Source organism: Temnothorax longispinosus, chromosome 6 (genome assembly GCF_030848805.1).
Source record: "Temnothorax longispinosus isolate EJ_2023e chromosome 6, Tlon_JGU_v1, whole genome shotgun sequence".
NCBI classification, from domain to species: domain Eukaryota; kingdom Metazoa; phylum Arthropoda; class Insecta; order Hymenoptera; family Formicidae; genus Temnothorax; species Temnothorax longispinosus.
This window is the reverse complement of record NC_092363.1, coordinates 15259482-15281239: the sequence shown is the minus strand read 5'-3', so window position 1 is coordinate 15281239 and position 21758 is coordinate 15259482. Positions and strand designations below refer to the sequence as shown.

General features: G+C 42.7%; 1 protein-coding gene across 1 annotated transcript in view; it reads left to right on the top strand.

The window, feature by feature from the left end:
* The window catches only part of L (zinc finger protein Lobe), a 71598-nt gene that overhangs the window by 797 nt on the left and 49043 nt on the right, over positions 1 to 21758 (top strand). Inside the window, exons 2-3 of the mRNA XM_071780724.1 lie at positions 7672 to 7752; positions 8098 to 8160. Of these exons, the coding sequence (XP_071636825.1) occupies positions 7672 to 7752; positions 8098 to 8160 (144 nt within the window). The remainder of the gene's footprint in view (positions 1 to 7671; positions 7753 to 8097; positions 8161 to 21758) is intronic.

The window sequence follows — 21758 nt, the reverse complement described above, 5'->3', positions numbered from 1 at the left end:
GATAATTCTAATACTAAAAACCTTTTCGATTCATCGCACGAAGGAAAGGGAAAAAAAGGAAAAAGGGAAGTTTTCGCACGGTAAAATATAAACGGGAGAAAAAACAAGATAAAACAAACGTGAGGATCTGCCGTCCCTAGGTGACGGCGGCTTTACGAAATTAACGTTCATGAGCTCTCACATTTGTGTCACAAAGATACGCGAATAATAGCAAAGTTCGTCGCAAGGTGCTTGTCCGTGTGAAAGCGTCGTTGTGTGGAGGACGAAAAAGAAGTCTTGGCTAAAAGGGTGCTTCGTGAAACTTCCAGACACGTGCAACCGTGCCCCGACATAAAAGTAACGTACGATACGAGTGCCAAAAGCCGCTATTGTTGCAGAAAGTCTACCGTAACGCTGTAGTAATTACAAAAACGGCCGAATTATCCAAGTAGCTTTAGAACTTGAGAATTCTACTGTTTTTAACGAATTATGTACATTTGCATTCGCAACACAGGACGAAGCGCGGTTTGTAGTATAATTAAAAAAGACGAGTACTTAAACGATCTAGAAAAAAAAATTTTTTTGTACGAGGCATTGATTAATAATCTTAATTAATTTTTTAAATCATGGCTCTTAAAATTAAAAAACATATCAACTGCTCGCTTCGCGAAAACTTTATTTTTGGCAATTGTTCACCTAACAGTATCAATTATCGAGTAACGCGGTATCTGTCAATTCGTCACGGTGAATAGCGAAAAACGGAGACAAATAGAACGGTGAAAACCGCCAAACTTCTGCTCCAGCATCACGAGAATGTTGGCTTGTTGGAACAGGTCGAGAGCATATGTGCAACCGAATAACTGAAATACAGTTGTCATAAAAAGTGATAGATAAAGGAGAGAAATTGGTGAGACAAAGAGGGTGAACGATGAGAAAGAGGCGAATCATAAATGCAGGATAAAGACCGAGAGAAATGCAAAAAGTGAGATAAATAAATGTGGAAAGAGAAACGACGAGAGGAAGGAAACGTGTGTTCGAGGAGGAAAGAGAGAGAGTTGAGGGTTGATCAAACGCGGAGGATAAAAGGAGGACGGAGCGTCTCACTATAAAGGATAGAAAGAGAAAGGGAAAGAGAGGAAGAGACAGAGCAGGACATCAGCAGACGTGAACGGTTGCAGAAGCAGAAAGAGAGGCAATAGGTACACGGGGTAGATAGAGAGGAGGATGATAGAGGGAGAGGAGAGTCAGTAGTCAGCCAGGATGGAATTAGGTGGAAGCCCGCGGGAGACCGGCGCTCGTCCCCGGGGAATCCCCGGCCTCTGTAATCACCAGTTCGCCTATCCTATCCAATTCTGGTCGCACTCCTCTCGTCCTCCTCGTCCTGCATCTCCTTTCGCGCGCTCATCTCGCTCCTCCAGCTTTCCGACCTCTCTCTCTCTCTCTCTGTCTCTTCCTCCCTCTATCTGTACCATTTCCACCAGCGATTTCTCTCCTCTCCTTTGAGCCTGCCGTTTCTTCGAGTCTTTTTCCGTTTCTACTCCGCGCGCAACAGTTCCTCATCCGTCTCATCTTTATTTTAAAATTTCTCTTTTCGTATATAGTCGTCTTTTTTTTTCAAGTCCTTATTGTCAAAAGAAATTGTTCAATTCTTGGACAAGGAATAAGAAAAGTAGAGTACATCAGTTCAGTTGTCGACATGATTTCATATTTAAAGTGGATTTTACGAATTATAGACTCGATCAGTTCTAGCTGTAAACGCTTCAAAAATGCGATTTACGACCACGAAGATCTCACAGGCTCGCGATGGCTATATGCAGCATCGTGTATATGGTACAGCGCGGCCCTTTTTCCACCGAAATTGCGACCGCGCCGCGATACTCGTATCATTTCTCGTTTGTTGGCAGAATTGACGATTGAGCGGAAACGAAAGTTTTCACATTGCTCGTTTCGAGCCAGCCACCGCTCGGTAGCCACATCCGGATTCCAATAGCGGACGTAAAAGGCACTCAACTGCCGAAATATTGGCGCTGATTGATGAGCAAAGAGTGTCGTTTCGCGAATCACGATTTAGATAGGATTAAACAACCGTCTACTAATCTTTATTTCGTTAGATACATTAGCTGCTTCTTACTCGTCAACTGTAATATCATTTACTATAAATAAAATTTCCTAAGTTAAATAAAAAATAATTTTTTATAAGCAATATCAAAACTATATTTATACGCAATAAGATGGATCTTTATTTCTTTTATTTTAATATAAATATCGTAACAATAAAGGCTTTAATTCATTGTGTCAACTATGTTTATCTGAACCTGGTACTGGCATTGTTAGGTTTATGGCTAGACATCCGTTAGTGATAGCGGATTTAAATCGGTAGCAAAAATATCCGACACGTAAAATATTGTACGCCTTTGCTTGTTTGCTGCGGTAAATAAACCGTCGTCTTTTATCGAATCAAGCCGACTGCCATCGCGTGGTCAGGATGTCACGAGCCAGTGGTTAGCCACGAAATAGCAAGCCGGACCGATAGTATTGCCAGTGATATAGGGTGTTGCTAATTAATGCACGATAATGAACCTGCGCGAGACCGAAGCCGTATTAATGGATTCCAATGCCCTCGTCATAACGTGGACAACCGGTAGGTAGCAGTTGAACGGAGGATAATTGCGTTAATGGGAATATATCGGCTTACATCGACAGGCCTCGGGTTATTTCGACTTGCATTTCAAATATTTTTCGAAAATCATAAATAAAGCGGACAGACGCGTTAGCCGAATTTTTCTTTTAGGTTGAGATAAAGTTTTAATAAAATTATGTTTTTTTTTTAAGAATTTGATCAATGTCGAATATTGTACTAAATAAATATTAAAATTAATTATTTTTGTCACGTGCTATTGTAAGCTAGATGAGAAAAAAGATCCATTGCTTAAAAAAAAAATGAAGAGAATAACGCTTATGCATTTATATAAAGTAAAATTCTTCTTGTTGATACTTAGTGGACGAACACATTGTGGTAACTTTGAAATGCAGCACCTCCCATATTGTTGGAGAAATCTTAATTTATCAATCTGTACAATGCGTTATTAGAGCTACATTATATATCATATGTAAATCCGCTTGCCAGTGTGCATATGCATTTCTAACGGCAAGTATGAAGGAACGCCTAAATATACTCGATATATAAGCGCATTATAATTGGTGAGTAGGACGCAATGACCTGAATCATGTGCATTATGCCTCAGGAACGTGATTATAATTTGTGCGTACTCGCATAAATGCATAATTATCGTCCCGGAATTAATTTACACGCGCAGAAATGATTAACGATCCGTAGCCGGAGCGGCGCTTGCTTATCGATGATTATTATTTCCCTCCCTTTTCCTACGTTAAACATTAGAGCCAAAACGCGACTGGTCATTGAAGACAAGTAATTAAAATGAAAATAGTTTATTAAATTGCAGTTGCGAACGAAATTGCTTGTAAATAAAATATTATGTAAAAAGCTTACGTCAGAAAAACAATTATGTAGTATAATAATTGCGATAACTATGACAACATAATATAACTAATTGATAACATGTAATTAAATTGGTAATTGTTTTATATAAATATACTTAAGATAAGTAATGTACGATATATTACTATCGATGTTACATACAAAACACTTGCTTAAGTCTTTATTTTCTTCGGGTCGCGGTAGCGGACTATCCAGAACAGACAGGAGGCGGCCTTGCTACCGGTACAATGTAAATTTCCGGCTTAGCGTTTTAAGCCGTTTAATCGTAGCTCCTCTAAAACTTAAGCCGCTATTAGTTTTTGCAGTGACAGCACTAAGTCCTTACCGGCGGTCATAATCATTATAACGCGTCCGCTAACTCAGATTAAGTTATCGGCCTCTCGTTAAATTATTGTCTATGAAGAGCGCCCAGCTTCTACGTCACGCGACTTCCAATCATATTCATTTCTTGTTTCTCATTACACCTCGATAAATAATTTTCCATCAAAAATGTATATATTAAACACATTACTTTTATTTTTATTATTTATTCACAATTACTCCAAAAGAGATTTTCGCGTATTTTCTCTATAAATTATTCCTAATTTCTTCGAAATTATTTTGTAATAATAGGAACGACAAAAAATTACGCTTTAGAAAAAGTAATACCTCAGTAAGTCATAACGCATATGTTAAATAAATAATTTTTGCAAGATTAGGAAGAGCATGCGATGTTGCAGCAAACTGCAGCGATCGTGACAAAGTTAAATTGTCCGTACGGAATTAGAAGACGGGAGATGAAGTTGGCGAACTTCGGGACGGGCATCCGCGTGTGCGTGCTTCTTAATAGCGGGCGGTATGCGGAAGACTGCGTACCCCGTATAGGAAGGAAAGCGCACGTTACAAAAGACATACTCGAGGACGCATTCCCGCGACGCGGCGGTATTCCTTTGAGAAGCGGCCACCCGTTGACAAGTCCGCAAACTTGGCGTCGCTTTTGTGGCGATGCACGTCGCGCAACGGCAACGTCGATTTAAGAGATTCTCTTTCGGTACCTCCTGCAGGGAGTCCCGCTCGCTCCAAACTGCGCTCACTTAGTCAACAATCGACATTTGCTTACGAATAACTCTGAAAATAATTGTAAGCTTGTCCGAGATTATTATTATCGACATCGACTAAAAATGAATTACAAGAGAAAATAGAATTATTTTACACTCTACAGGATATTGTGACGTGGTCAAATGACGACGATATCTCTTTCTTTTCCCCTCCGGAACTGAAAATTACATTACTTTGAAGTCAGGCTGACAAACGCGCGCAGAATCGGCATGACAGGTACCAAAGGTCCTCCGCAATATTCCCAAGTCCTTCAGGAGGCAGGTGCCTCGCTGACGGCGCCGGAGGGGGCTCGGCGGCGCCGTCGGCGTCGCCGGCGGATGCTCGCGTCCCTCGGGAGTCTGAGTCCGCGTCAGAGCTACCCTGGGTACGCGGTCCCTCGGGATCTCCCTCGACTTTCCTCCCGACAACCCTCCCGACAACCCTCCCTACTCTCTCGCTACATCTACCCATCGTAGCAGCAGCAGCAGCAGCGGCGGCGACGCAGGCGGCCCTTCCGAATGGCGGCGGCTGTCTGCCTGCCTGCTTGCCTGCCTGCCTGCCTGCTTATACTTGCCTGCCTGTCACGGACTCCAAGACGTACGGCAGTTGCAACGCGGATAGAGATATCGTGCGCGCCCCGGATATAACCCGCAGGGCGCTCCTTTATTCGCGTCGTATCGATTAATGACTCGCGGACCTTTGCCGACTTCCGCGAGGATCGACGCGCCCCACGGGACGCGCCCCGATGCAACCGGAAGGATTTACCGGAGAGGTCAGCTCGCGGACTTGATGCGGAACGAGAGGCGATGTCATCATAAAATTATCAGAACATTGCGGTAACTTCTAGTCTAGCTTCGGGAAATTGTTTGTCCTAGATCTAGATCATGAAAAGATCGAAGAAATTTCATCTTTTATCTTATTGTTAGACATTGATGTGGATAGATAGAAACTTTCATTTATTGTAATCATCTATTAAATGCCACAAAGGTTATCTTAGTTTAAAAGATTAGTGACTTTATCTTTTGCATCTACGTTGTCTGCTAACTTTCCGAAACATTGAGTTTGCATAAAGCCTCTTTTTTCTTTTGTACTTAATGTTTAAATAAATTTATACGTATAACGCGATACATAAAAATCTAAATCAGCAGATTGAGGCATTAGAAAATTCGTATCGGCAAAGACGGAGGCAGAAACTCAGGGAGATCGCCAGGAAATTCTGGAAATTTTTAGGAATCAAGATAAAGCGTTATTATTTGGAAGAGATGCGATATACTTCCACCGCGGGAGGCATTATCAAGAGACGGGGGCATCGTGACTCGAATGATCCTCCTAGAAGGGGTTAAGCCGCAATATGCAGTTATCTTGCCCGGCGTGCATGTCGAAGCCATAATAACACATCCGTTTAACGTTAGCCACGGAGCTCGGGCCGAGATTGCAACCTGTATTTTCGTGAGTTTACCTCCCTCCTCTCCCTCGCGCGGCCACCTTCGCCAACCTTCTCCCGGACCATCTTGAGAATAGCGTCATCTAGACCAGGCCGTATTACATTGGCTTGTTGCGAAACGACGTATGCGCGTTATAGGTACGCTGTACGTGCGGAAAGGGTGCCCTCGAGCCGATACCACCGATCCCACCCTCTACCTTTACGATTATTGTCATAAAGGCTCAGCCCGTCTCGTCAAATTGTTTGCGATGTTTTATGGTAAATTGAATACGTCGACGTGAGTAACGATCGTTTCACTGGAAATAATATTTGTGTGCACTGCTAAATCTCTATTTTATAAAAATGTCAGGAGAAAGTGAGAAGAATTTTTTCCTTGGAAAATATATTTTTCACGATTATAAATGATGGCTTTTGCAACTAAAAGAACTCGGGTGGTAATCTGCGGGCACGCATCTCGCCTTGATCCAGGGACAATTAACGAATCGACCGAAACTCGCCGAAAGTCCTCGGTTACACGATGATGGATGAACCATTAACCACCGTGATATCGCACCGGTAAAGCGAACCGCGTTTTGGCGCGAGACACGCCTGACAGCTGACAGGGTTCGTAGGGCGCCGAGGTGCACGATCGAAGGACGCAGTACCTTCGCGTCGTGTCTTCTAGAATATTTAAGCCTCACCGCCCCGTCTGTAAATTTGACGTTGCTCCTCGTCTGACGTTTAACTCCGCGGTTAAAGCAACGTTTGGGTCGCGATTAGATCAAAATTAATTTGCGCATGTATTTCTCATTCTCTTTTATTAGATTCATTCTCTTTGAATTTTTCAAATATTTTGATAGTTTTAGCATACACGCGAGAAACGTTATCATGATGGAGCTTTATACTTTTATTTAACTTGTCGTTACTTCGATAATATAAATTTGCACTGTTGATAATATAAATTTGCAATTATTTAGGACGATTGATAAATATCTTTATTCATCTTCATAAACGCAGTTTTCCGCGTAATTTGCATTCTAACAAATCACTCAACAATTAGCAGGGACCATTCGTATAGCTTGTTAGCTTAATCAGTTGTTAACAATGATAAATGTTTGAATGAAAACTCGATAGTGCGATGGTACACTCCGGTTTTGAGGCCTTTCGAAAACTCAACGTAATTGAAGCTCAATTGTTAGAGTGGCAAGTTTACGGCGTAAACACGCTCCCTGCGACGATGAAAAAGCGAATCACCACGAGAGATGGTGACGGTAGGTCGGATACCATGCAAAATAACAAACGACCTGTTGGCCATGCGGACGAGGGTGTAATTTTTAAGTTTAATTCTGCTGTCCCACGTGACAAACGGGTGATGGTGCCGCCACCGCCCTGTGTGCCATCGACCGAATATATTTTACGGCGAAAAACAACGGCCCGTTGTTTCGTTTTTGATGATGTACGGCGAATGATTTTCCCGACCAGATAGCTTTGTTTACCAAGAGCTTAAAAACGATTATTACGCAGCGACAGATTCGAAAACTTTCTGCAACGAAATTTAAAAACGGGAATCTTGCGTTTGTGTCGTATGTACTTCGCGGCAGCTGCGGATTTCGCTCTTTACCGGTGATATGCAAATGTAATAGAATTAACGGTGGCTTCTCCCTCTGTGCAGGGGACGAAGAGTGGGACGACGGTAACGAGCAGAATGTCCTGGAGGCGGCCGAACAGGATAACGAAACGACGGCGATTAAGCGTGAGTGTTATTTGTTAGACTGCCAGCTCTCATGGACTTTTCTTTAGTATTTACGTACAACAGGTGGCAACGTTTGCACAAGTGAATCATCTAGGATAAATAGAACATGTTTTCCAGACTTTATAAAATAAAAATTGGGAAAGTCGTGATACAGAAAGCTCGACCTAAATTAAATCATTTGCGGCGGATTACGATTTATTTATCTTTCATTTGACGAGCGAATATTAATAAACATTGATATTAAACAAAATTTCATTTATCAGATACATGTATATTAATTAATATTAAAATAAATTAAAATATATTTCTTTGAACGAAAAATAATCGTACGGTCATATGTTTCAGAGGATGATGAGGAGGAAGAGGAAGAGGAGGAGCTGCAACGAGCGTTTAGTCGTCAGTCAGAAGGTAAGAAATACTTAGAAAGATACAAATAATGAAATATCACTGCTTCTTGCTATTTGAGTCGTAATGTCTATTGTTGCAAGGAGTTAGATAGTTTTTCAAGTACCCGATTTCAAAATTTCAAGTTTATAATATTTCCCAAACGTCTCGTGTAACCTATACGATTTTTCTCTATTAAAATTCGCAGTAAAATCAATCGCTTTGCGCAATGAAAACCGCCCCGCATGCACAAAACCGGCCTTCTTTGCGTAACAATGCGAAGAAATTGCGAGAGAAAGAGAAGGAGCGAGAGAAAGTCGCTCGGTGCATTCTGGTGCATTACTCGAATTGCCCTACGGGCACGCAACAATGCGTCGCGATGCATTGTCATTGTTGTTCGAAGGTGTTCAAGAAGCGCGATCTCGCCATAAATCTCATGAATATGGGATTCCTTGGTCCCTTGGGGAACGCGCGGCACGTACCTATCCCAAGCATGAGTGCATGTGCATCGAACAATGCCGACATCGTGCATTTTTCGCCTCTTTCCCGCGCGCGGATGATGAGGCGCGCGTCGGCTTTTTGTCGAGAGAATGACAGGTTTTTAACCCCCTCGTTGATCACGCGGTTATACGCGAATATGCATGTTCGATTATTTTATCGTGAAGTATTTTACCGGTATTCGAGATCAATGAAAAATGCGGAAAATATATTTCGCAACAGCATACATTTTTCACTCCCTTGAATTATTACAAATGAATGTCTTTTTTTTAACAGAGTTAAATGTTAGGCGTCCATCATTCGAAATTTCCGCTATTAATCCGCTTCGCAACTTCCGCTTAATTTTATTAAGAATAATAGGCAGGTACCCATATAATTGAATTTTATTTTCCGCGATCATTTAATTTTCTACCGTAAATAAATTTTTCGTTTTCACCTGCAAGATGGCGAAACGGCCAACGAAACAGCCAACAGATTAACCGGACAGTATCTCTCTCGCGACGTCTACTTTTCGTTTCTTCCGCAGTCTCCCGACAGTTTCTATCCGAACTATTTTTGCGCTAAGTAAAATTTCCGCGTCCCCTGTGTGCGCGCGGCCTGTGCCCTACGGTACCGCCCTTGTTACGTAACTAGCGAAACTGTCTCGAAAGATTCGTACCTTTCCCAAGTATCCAGCAGTTTTCCTCCCCGAGGAGGCCAGGAAGATCAAACCTTTATCCGCTCCCCCGTACGTACGGCACGATTATTATTTCAGGTTACCTTTCGCAAAGTGTACTTGCGCGCGCGCTTTATACTCGGAGGTAAAACCGGCTTGGAGGAGCTCGCGGAGAACGAGGTTGCCTCCCGCAGGAGGCGGCCCGCACTCCCACGGGAGATGCCTCGTCCGTCTGCTTACCTGAAAACATCGGGCTTCCTTCGCTTCTTTAATGCCCCGTGTACCCACGCCGCTCATTAAACCATTGGGACATCGTTATTTTCCCTCCTTTTTTCCTTCGTTTTTCAACCCAGCAAACACACTAATGCCTCCGTTCGCAATGATCGGTGAACGTTTTTTGAAACTAGCTTTTGTGACTTGTTTCTTTAAGCCTTTCGTATTTAGGACTCCACAAACATTTTTAAAATAAGCCTCTCTTATGGATGTCTCTCTATGTTTCTTCGAACTCTTGAACGTCTACCCTTGAACATTCTAGAAAGATAAATGTGTTTGACGGTAAGAATCTCTCTTTCTTTCTCTCTACTTGAAAGAAATTTGAAATCCTTTACGTTTAAATTACGTTATTTTAGTATGACAAAATTATAACGCCGCCTTAAACTAAATACACTATGAGAATACGGGTCAAAGTGACTGCTAAGATATTAGTGCTGGAGTTATGTTTCACTTTCGAATCCTCAAAGTTTGTCGTTCAACTCGGCGGAACGTAACTGACGTGACATACACTTTCGCATCTGCTTTTTCATCAAAAACTGTTACGTTCAAAGTTAGGCGTTTTGATAACATTTGAAGAACAGTATCCATTTGTCTATCTACGAAATAATAGCGCGTATTTGTGTACGAAGCAACGAAGCTCTAGTTTAAAGAGTTCTAAATTCTTTTATTCATAATTCACAACATTTATTTTCGACATTCTCTAGACATGTGTATTACGTATTACTTAGTCCAATAACTGATTTTGGCAAACCGCGAGACGCAATAACGCATTTACTACCCTAATTTATTTAAGGCAAGGTGATAATTGATGCGCGACACATCATACACCCCGCTACGACAAGAATTTCTAACGCTTGCTTGTGACATGCTATCTAACCATGCGATTATTCCGCCGAGACTTACCTTAGAGATGCACAAACGCATCGATTCCTTCGAAATATTAACTTAATCACAAATAATATACATATGATACATATGTCTATAAACAAAATTACAAGAAAGTGTAAAATATTGGATAATATTTTAATAAGAAATATGCAGTATATAAGATGCAGGGAGAACTTTTCTTATATTTTACATTTTTGTACATATTTGTTTTAAAGAACTGTTTTTAAACGGCGTAATTTATTACATTACCGTTAGGTAATGTAATTATATCTAGCAAGTTATTATACTAGGTTATATATCATCTTGGTGAGAATTGATGATGTCATAGCGTTACTTTGGGAGCATATCGTCGAACGATATAAGACTGTAATAGGATTTCAGTTATGGGATATATCGACATAATATGCAGTGCTGAATCACCTTTGCCACCTGCGCCACCCTATCGTCTTTTTCGGAAGAAATTGACTCGTGTAGCTTTTCATTCTATTAAGGGTGATATGAAGTCCCCTCAGCAATATCTTAAGACAAGACATGTCAAATTAGTCACTACCCATATATCTCTCGATATTCTTTTTCTTTTTGAAACCAAGTTGAGATAATAAATTGAGAAAGAAATTATCTCCGTAATGAATCGCGTTCTTAAATATAATTGTCTACAAAAAAATACAAAGATTCCTACATTATACGATACAGGTGAATAAAACGTAAATGCGTATATTATTTGCGAACTGACAAATAATATGCGTTCGCTTCTAAAGGTATAAATGCGAACTTCGAACATGATACCTTGACTCACGCGGGATTGCTAATGACTTCACAACGAGCTTCCGGCAACACAACGAAGACAAATGTTTACACATCATCGCGTCTGTATATTATTATCATCATTCGGGGAATATCCAAGGGCTTGCTTTCTCCATAACGGTACGTTGAGTACAAAGAAAAGAACAACGGAAAAGAAAGAATGCGAGAGAAGTGGGCTAACGCCTTATTACAACCACCAGCCGAGGAAAAGAAAAGACGATAGAGAGACAAAGACGGATAGAAAGACAGAAGGGGGGAGAGAGAAATCGACCTTCGAAAATCCCTTTGAAAAGCCCTTCGAAAAGTCACCCCCCGGCGAGACTCGGTTATTCAACTGATCGAATTATGTGATTTTTCGTTTCCTTCTTTTCTCATTTTCTTGTTATTGCTTGCGAAATCAGTCGATCATCGATATTCTTAATGCTGGAATCCTTTATTTTCAGAATACTCAATCTCCACTTGCTTTTTATACAGATTTAAAAATTTGAAAAATAGGTGACTAAATATGAAAATGGTCTATGATCAATTTGAAGTTGGTCTTGACAATCACGTTGATTTAAATTTTCTAAGTTATTTTTTTCTGGTATCAAAATAAATATCAATATAAAAATTTTTCCCCTAAAACCTAACATAACTTCTGCCTTATATTTGACTGATGATCGACTTGCGTATAGGTCTCTTATCTAGAAAATGTTTTCTTTCTCTATACCGCACTGACGAATCACCGGCGAAAAGTAATGCGAGCTAAATTGCACGGTGCGCAAAACTTTGGCGATGCCCGCCGTGGAAATTGTCGGACGGATAAGCGAAAAGTTGCCGAGCCGCTCTCGTGACAGATTGAAATCTCTGACATTAAGAAAATGGGGGATCTCGAATTCCAATGGGGAAAGCCGGCAACTCCTCGAGCCCGATGGTGGGTGACGGCGCGGTGGCCGGGGCCGACGGCGGTCGGCAGGGAAGATTGTAACATCACTCGAAATATCCTTCTCTCTCGTGGATTGTTTCGTAGGGTATTGTAATAATTACCATGACAGAGATTCGAGTAGCTAGAAAAGAGAGGGATATAGGGAGAAAAACATTTTGTTCACTTGTAATTGAAGTAAGTTACATTTATTGCCCAGAAAGTATTTTTAATATAATTATGTATGCATAATTTTATTTATACAAGAGAGAAAGAGAAAATTGCTTATTTTAAGAAGCATATATAGATGCAGTCGAGTTGCTTGATCAAGGAAAGATAAAATACGAAATATAAAAAGTAGACGCAGTTCAAGTAAAGTGATTCAATGCATTTCGTGCCTCTGCGCGTTTCTGATTTATAATAACAAGGTACACAATGTAAAATAATCAACGTAAAATAATCGCATCGAGCGGTCTTGATCTTGACTCCCCTCTGGGAAGCTGGAAAGTCCTGTAGAGCCGGTCGGTACAGCTGCGACCAAGCGGTGGCTGCGGAGGAGGTAAAGAGGGGCTCGGGAGGATATACTCCGAGGGTGCGGCGGGGGATTAGGGGAGAAGAGGGTATATTATGGGGAATGCCAGGGGAATCCCGGGGGACCCTAAGAGCAGCCCCGTGCGCATGCGTCGAGCTGATTAGTTCTCCCCTTCCCTCCTCTCTGCTCTCCGCTACCGTCCTCTTCCTCTTTCGCGTTCCCGAGTGCTGGCAGCACCAGAGGAGAGCACGAAGTCCCTCGGGACCTGGCCCCACTGCCTCTTCGCGCCCACCTACTCTCTTCTCCTCATCGCGCTGCGTCTCTTCCTCTGCCTCTGTCGTTCTCTCTCTCTCTTTCTTCCTCCTTATCTCGCCCTCTTGCGATTCCTCCTCCCTCCGTTATATCTTCCAGTTTCTCCTCTCTTCGTGGTACCTCCGCCTTTTTACGTTGTTGCGTCTTATATTCCCGATACCGGCACCCACTAATAAAACTCTCTCACTCTTCCCTCCCTTTCTCCCGCATCTGTCTTCATCTCGCTCTATAGCCTCATCTCTGTCCCGTTTATCTTTTTCCTCGCTTTATCCTCTTTTTCTCTGGCACGTTCCTCCTTCTCTTCATTGGGCTTTCCACGTTTTACGTCTTACGTCTTATATTCCCCCCGATACAGCATCCACTAATAAAGCTGTATTTCGCAAGCTCCTATGGGTTCCCTTGAAACATTTTGAGAAATCGCGGTTCTATCGCGCGGTTACATAAGGCCGCAATTGTATATTTCGTCAGGTCAATGATGAGTAATTCACGAGGCATGAATTAATAAAATACAGAATAATTTCCCGCTTCTTAATACGTTTTCTCGCGAAAAACATCCGTTTAAAAATACTTCGAAGAGAAATCTTTAAAGAGAAAAGAATGACTATGCGTCAAAATTTATAACTTCTCAATATCTGACACAAAAAAAAATTAGTTGACGGAATTTACAAAATATAAAAATTTGTATAATTTAATATTATTTGCGATATTTAAATGTATACATATGTAAATACAAATCTCTAGTGAATATTTGGGACACATCAACTTTTATTTTGTCAATATAAGGATAATTACATAGTTTTGTTCAGCTAGTCTAACAACAAGTTCAAAACGGTCGATCACTTGATATATACGGTTCGATCATCAGTTTCTTTCTTATCCTCCGGACATTCACGGCGTAGCGAATCTTCATGACAAGCAGGCAGAAGTCACGAGTCTCAACTGACTCCTGATCCAGAAGCAAGGAGAAGCAAGGAGCAAACTGGCTCTACGTACAATGGCGTTTTCTCGACACGACTGTACTTGGCGATATAAGGGTGTCCCAGGTGACGAGCTGCCTCGGGCCGTGGCGCAGCTCCTACGTATCCCTCGGGACCGACTCCAAGTCCCTCTATCTCTCTCTCTCTCTCTCTCCCCCTCCCGCTCCGCTCGTTCCCGTTGTTACCCTTCATCCCCGTCCTCCGCTCATCCTACCCTCCTGCAAACCTATACGATGAATCCTTGGCGTACCTGTATCCTACCTACCTACCTACACTCATACACGCGCCTCTCCTCGTGTGCATCGCTCGAATGCGGCGTATACACGCGCATCGCGCGAATACGGCCGAAGGTGCTCGAACACACGCGGGTAATCCGTCTTCTTTTCCCGGTTGCATCCTGCGGTATTGTGCGCGTGGAACCGGGAACGTATTTTCGCAGACGCGCCAACTGTACCAGTCGACGCTCGGCGATGCCGGCAAACACGGAAAATATGACACGGTCTCATTATAAACTCGCTCTCTCGGCGCTGCCACTTTCCGCTCCGTACGTAATACGATTGCATCACCGCACAGTAAACCCCTACAGTCGCTCCCGCGATCGCGAGGATTCGGATCGGCCTATACGGCACGTTTATGTGCGATGACTGTATTTTCGTGATTCAACTTGCAGGGAAAAACTCTCGGGAGATTTTGTCAATTAAAGCAAAAATTTTGAAATTACTAAAAATTTTATTGTATTTAGAATTTCGATCTTTCAGATTGAGAAAAAAATCAACAAAAAAAGTACTTTATCTTGTAATAATCTATAAATTCAAATTTTAAGACATCTGTTTTAAGATGTGCAATCCATAATTATGCACTTTCCGCAGTTCTTTCCAGTTCTTTGACAGAACTCGGCTCGACTCGCAAAGGTATACACGAACGGATCTTCTTTGCAGAACGTTACTTTTCTGATAAATCGCTTTCACTGCGCAAAGAGGCTTTCCGAGAAGCGTTCCCAAGTGAAACGGTATTACGAAGTGACACTTCGGTCGCGCTTTAAATTGAACAATCCGCAACGCCGCAGTCTAAGCGACCGAAATGACGAACTCTTCTTTCGAGCGCGAGATTAGCGCGTCCGACGTCCCGGAGATTAGTTCGGCGACTGCAATCGCGGCTTCTCTCTGGTGATGGATAACCGACAAAGGACCGCGGAAATACTACCTATTATTTCTTTCGCGCGAGAACTAAGGTAGAGTAGGACCGCGGAAAGGAACTCGCCTATTAACTGCTCGACTAATAATTCGTGGCACTCGTCGCGAGGCCACTCTCTTCAGTTCTTGCCCGATAAAACTTAGTAACTCGAGGAGATAAAAGGCATCAGTATTCCGAAACCATACTAACGATCCTTTATCCTTCTCCTACAGCCTTCTCCTGTGCATTTATGATATCTTCATGGCGCTCTTTTCTGACCAAAAACTCATCGCAGAATAGTGTTCTCAAAATGTTCTCGTCACTTGTCATTCCACGACTCATCTCGCGATCTAAAATTGACTTTAAAATAGAAATTGTGCATGAAGATAGGAATAATTTCGTTATATTACGAACTTATAACCGGTACTCGGCGTCAATGAATGTTGATGTTCGTAAAAATATCACGGTTAATTGCCATTAGCGAGATCAACCGTCACGCTTAAATTCGCGGAACACCGAGGCGACGAACTTTTCCGCGCGCGGCCGTACGGAACGCATCGAGATGCAACGCGCAGGAAGGGATTTTGTTTCCTCTCGGTCGACGATGACACTCCAGGAATACACCGGTGAGCTCTCGCGTCGAAATATGACGGAAGCAGTCGTACCCGGGGTGTCTGGGGACCCGAGGGCCAGCGCGTCGCAACCCAACTTAACTTTTGCGCGAACATACGGTATCGGGTACCGCGCTAACTTTATGCTAATCTTTCCTCCTTAGGCTGTATACCGGTACTTCGCACAATGAAAACCTGCGTCACATAGAAACTCACTTGCACGGTTATTCGTACTTTTCGCAGCCTCGAATTTCGAGTCGAGAGTTTTGAGAAAAGATATGGAATTCTCGTAAACACGGAAATCTGTTATCTTTGCCGCCCGCGCAATTGAAATATGTCATTAACTTAAACTCTTTCCGTCAGCTAACGATATCTCGTGTTAGGCGACGCAATAATCTTTTATTAATTTTTTATCTTAAAGCAAATGTATATATAATATGAAAAAACTTTAAATTCAATTTCTTTTTATATTATACACAAAGTTATAATGTCTTAAGCTTGTCTCTTTGACAGACAGCTTAGCGACATAACTTCGAGATAACGTTTTTATAGGTTGAAATTTTGCCACGACACCCCCACGGAGTTCATACCATGGCCCACGGGATGGACCGTAAAGGGGTGCACACACCTGCGTGTCGTAAACGCGAACGTTACGAGGTCGTAAGCTCTCGCAGAACCAGTTAACCGGGGAATTAGCGCCGGTGAACTCGAAATTACGGCGCGTACGCGGCTTTTGACATGGCCCGGAAAGGGTGGACCGTGGCGACCCTTGACAAACGCGGCTGCGTTTGTTGCTGAGGGGGCTGCGTATAAATTTCGCCGGGTGGCACGCTTCATTTAAGTGCGCCGGACAGCGGTCGACATTAAACCTGCTTGAACTTTCAACTTAATTCGAGACGTATACTGAAGTCTCAATGGTAGGGGGTTATATGTACGTGGCGATCAAAGAAAAAGGATAAAGGATTACGCGAAATTAAAGCAAATTTTATAAAAAACAGAATTCTATATTTTGTATGACTAACGTTTTACTTTTATTATGCATTACCTGTCTTACGTTTGTAAGAAATCGCTGTCGCGGTATTTAAATTTTACACAATTTTGGTGTGTATCTTTCTTCGTACGTTTATAGAAGCAAATACTTTAAATATAAACAAATATTTTTTAATTATACATATTTTTTAATACGAGTCTTCAAATGTACAACAGAATATATTTTTATTAAAACGCATAGTTATTATTCTTCGAAAAAGGAAGCTACGAATGACGTCGACGAGGAATAGACGTAGTAGACGTACCCCAGTATATAGAAATATCGTGCCAAATTAATTCCTACGGAGTCGATGTCACGTATGTACGTACATGCGTACGCACGCATACATGTGTAGCACATTTGCAATGTGTAATACGTATATACATATATACTCTAGAATACAGGGCTGATAGTCCTGCAACGGCGAAGTACAATGAACAGCCATCTTTCTCAGAAAGAAATTAAAGTTTTCCCCGAGGTATAGTCTTCTTCTCCGTCCCCCTCCGCCCCCATTCGTCTTTCTCTCTCTCCTCTTCTCGTCGCTATCTTAGCCACCGAGTCCCGGTGTTAGGGCTGGGAAGGTCGAAGGATACTGCCGTAGGGTGGTCGTAGGGTGGCACCGGCTAGCCCATTGCTATTGTTTGTGACGCTCCCCGGGGACGGACCTGCCCTTAACAGTGGCATGTGCCGATGACACTGTACCGGGTGTCCGCGATACCACTTACCTCCGTCGCCTTCAATCATTAGGCGATCCAAATAGGAATTCTACTGATTGTAAGTGATCGATGTATATAATCGTTTGCGTAAAATCTTGCAGCCGATTTGTCTACAACGATCGATATTTCACAATTAGAACAGTAATATTCTTTTTTTTTTACGCAATCGTACATGTTTGCATCTATTTTTTAACGGGGGCACTTTGTGCGTCTTCATCGCGTGTACATTTTGAACCAGGTAGTCACGAATTATGAAAGCTCATTTCACGCGCGGTCATTATACCACACCAATGGTCGAAATTAGCTTACGGATACGAGTACGCCGACGGTGTCTATTATTTCCGGCTGAATTAGCCGGTTCAAAAGTCGGCGGCGATGCGGCAACTGCAATTCCATTTTCCAGCGAGAAGGGACCGCACACTCGCGTTTTATTCCGTCGGCGGTTTCGGTGGTGGCGTCGATGATATCGGGCCGAGACGGCCAATTAAAAACGTATCAGCCATCCGGGCGCTTCGAATTTGAGTACCGGCCGAATTGAAGTGCCCCGAAAAATATAGGTTTTGATTCGTCGTCTTGCCCAGTCAGATAAAGGCCAATTTTAATGACAAACATTCCAAATACGGATATCTGAATCTTGATATTTTTGCCCAAATAAACCATGTAAAAATTATGTACCTTCTTTTTAAATTTATATGTTATATTTTTATATTTTATTTTTTTTTTATATCTCGATTTATAACTTCTCATTTTTTTAAATATAAAATTTAGTGACTATAATAATACTTCCATACATTTTTCATAAAGAGGAGTCTCAAATTTTAAGTTAACCATATCATCGGTTATTTACATTCCCTATTACATTTGTATGATCTATCGTGAAAAGAGATCTTAACGAGGAAAATAGTAACAATATATGATAAGGCATATTCATGATTCACGCGATGATAGAATTAAGCATATCTCATTAATGAGGCAAATATAAATTATAGGGTCAGCTTACCATAATAATTTGCATTGTCACGTGACGCTTTTGCTCTCCCAATCTAGGGGTCGGCGGCGCTTAATTGGGCTGTCATTATAACGCCTTATGGGACGCGGGGCTCGATTTAAATTACGTAAAACGATAACGCAGCGTTAATGATAAAACGACGACACGCACCTAACAAATTATTTTTACTTTTATTTTCTATACAATTTGAATCTAGAGTATTACAAAATCGCGAAGCACAGATTCAAAAATAGCTCTCGATAGAGATGTTTGCTTTCGAAGCATATACTATCCGAAATCTGAATGTCGAAAACAGAATCACTACTCGAGTAGTAACGATCCATCGCCGTTAGTATCTATAAGTATCTTTAGTATTTCATTTTTTATGCTAGCTATATATGTACAGAATACATTCGAATACACTCCATTCAAGCGTCACAAGCATCTTTTTCCCTCGCTGTCCTCCGAGCGGGATCCAATTCCGATGAAATGAGAACCGCGACCGTGAGAGCCACTGGCGCGATCCCGCGGGACCACTGGGAGCAGTGGGAAGCCTCTGTACCCGTGCTGGGGCTATACCGGGCTACGCCGTGGAGAGGGCGCTCCCCAAGGAGGTAATTACCCTCCCTGCCGCCGCCCGACCACCCACAAGCCATCGCAACTTCAACTCCTGCCGGAGTTACATGCTAATACAAAACCAAAACCGGTTCCCAACAGCTTTGCTCGCCGTCCGTCGAATTCCCAAAATTCATATACATACGCATATATGTGTACGTATGCATGTACACGCGCGTATGTACACAATGACGACAGCCGTGCGCGAGCGCGTGAAAAATGATGCTGGACGTCGCGGTGCACAATCGATCTCCAGTATTTACGCGTAATATCTGACCGACGGCGCGTTTAATGTATGTCGCATCGTACATAGAAATTGCGGTCACATTTTTTTTTTTACAAATTAAATTATTGCCTCCCGCGAAGAGAATCACGTTGAAAAGCCCGTTACCCATGTTAAAAGAATTTTTATATTCCGCGCACAGTGTTGGTGTATCATAACACATACGCGCATACGCTTCCGCACAACGGGAATTCGCGAAATACGCAAAAATGCATACGTTGCTTTAAACATAAAAGCGGTGAGATTAATTTTGCATCTAAGGATAATAAAATAATAAATACGTGACAACTGGAAATTAGCGTGCAACGCAGTTACCTTGCATTTTCACGTTTTCACCCTTTTCCTGAAAAAGAGAACGACAATGATTATTTCTCGCTGAAGGAAAATCTCCGTGTATTTTTTTCCCAATTTCCCGTGTCCCGTTTCACGTAGAGCGGAGTCTCGCGAAGTTTGTTTTTCCACAAAAAAACTTTTATACCCCACCTGAAATTTTTATTTTATATTTCGTGCCGCGTCGGGCCACGTCGTCGCGCGGCGAATTCGTTTTTTAATTGGCAAATTTATTTGTTGCGTCCTGTACACGCGCCAACTGAAACGCCGCGCGACAATGATACAAGAATATTACGATTTTACGTCCGCAACACGCGTGTCACTCGATAACATTCTCGCCGCGTGGAATGCCAGACGTAATGGTTCGATTTAGGTATCGGATGACGGTGATACTGGAACAATTTTGGGAACGGGAGAGCCCAACGCGGTTTCCCGTGTGGTTCGCGGCGCGAATTAAATATTCGATGTACAATCTAGGACGCCGCAAAAATTCGCGATTGTGTGCCTAAAAGTGAATGGAGAGGAGAGAGAGAGAGAGAGAGAGGAGGTTTCTTTTTTCCTCTTTTTCATTTTCTCTCTTTTTCTGACTCGCTCAGTGCATTTCGGTAACAACGACGAACTGATTACCAACGCGGCGTCCCAAGCGTGCAGCCTTGGAACTCCCAAAAGTCATACTCGTAAAAAAAAGGGACTATTGTGCACCGCGGACTTCCGGGTTATTTATACGAGTTATCTCGTCCCCGAAGCGCCGCGAACCGCGCGCGCCGCTGCGCCGCAGTTGCAGCTGCAATGTTCGCGCCGTGACTTACGAGCGATGATAATTCCAGCAGCTTGAGTGCCGCGGCTTTTCGTTCCATTGCGGTCTTAACGTTTTATTCCGCCGCGGTTCCTCGGTATCGTCTTATCAGTGAGGTATTCGCGTTGTCGGAAACAGTGCGAAAGAGGAATTAACTAAGGATTGCGACTCGCAAGTGTCTTTAGGAGAATCAGCTGTTGACTCTCAACGCGATATAACTGTGTCTCTCACTGATGAGAAAAATACGTGCGGTTGTTTCTCTCCGCTGTCTACATTTTTTGTAACTATAATTTTTTTTTTATTCTAGTAGTCAAGGAATATAATCTTGAGACCAGGGTCCATGACGCTTAAATTCTCACAACGATTATAGATAAGATATGATACTCTGAACTAAAATTTCATATTGACATCGGAAAAGTTCTTTGTAGAATTTTTTACAATCTCCCACAATCAGCTTGTGTCAAGCTCACCTAACATTACGGAGTCTAAATAAAAAATGATTTTCCGATATACAAAAAACGTAGAAAAGCCGTGAATACGCGAATATTTTATCTTACGCACGTTAATAAACCATGTCGACTGGCTGGTAAGCCACCTCGCTATCATCAGCGGTATCGTGAAGACACGCGGAGTAATTTTTTTCCATTGTATTGAGGCGGATGCCGTAAAGTTCGATTATCGATGCGAACCCGCGCGCTTTGACCGCCGCGGTTGTTTCCCCGCAAGTTGTGCTTAAAGTCGCGCGTATTCCGATGGGAAATTTGAATTTTGGCCGGTCTTCCTCCCATGTACCTATGTGTGTTTGTGTGTGCTCGCACGTGTGGATATGTTGGTCCAAGGCGGTTCGGTCTCCTATGCACAGGAATGGGCTGTGGGAGCCAATATCACCGGGGTATGGCTCCCGTGAGATCACCGCGCGCCGCTCTTTTCCACCCTTTCCCGTATTATTCGCGTCCGCGCGCAAGCGGCATCATCTGCGGCGCAGGCATAGGCCGCGCGCGGCGTATCTCCGAGCTCGTTCCGCTCGATCGCCTGAAATCCCATGAAATTTCAATGCGGAATCCCTATTAAGGGCCCGGCGAGTTACTGCCGCGCGGATCTCGGCGCCGCGCCGCGCCGCGGCCGGGCTAGACGGGACAGGCGATACGCAGCGAGAATGATGTAACCGCCCGCGAAGACACCTACGTCAAATCCGAATCTTAATTCTTAAACGCGAGTTCCCTGGAGATTTGAAACTTCT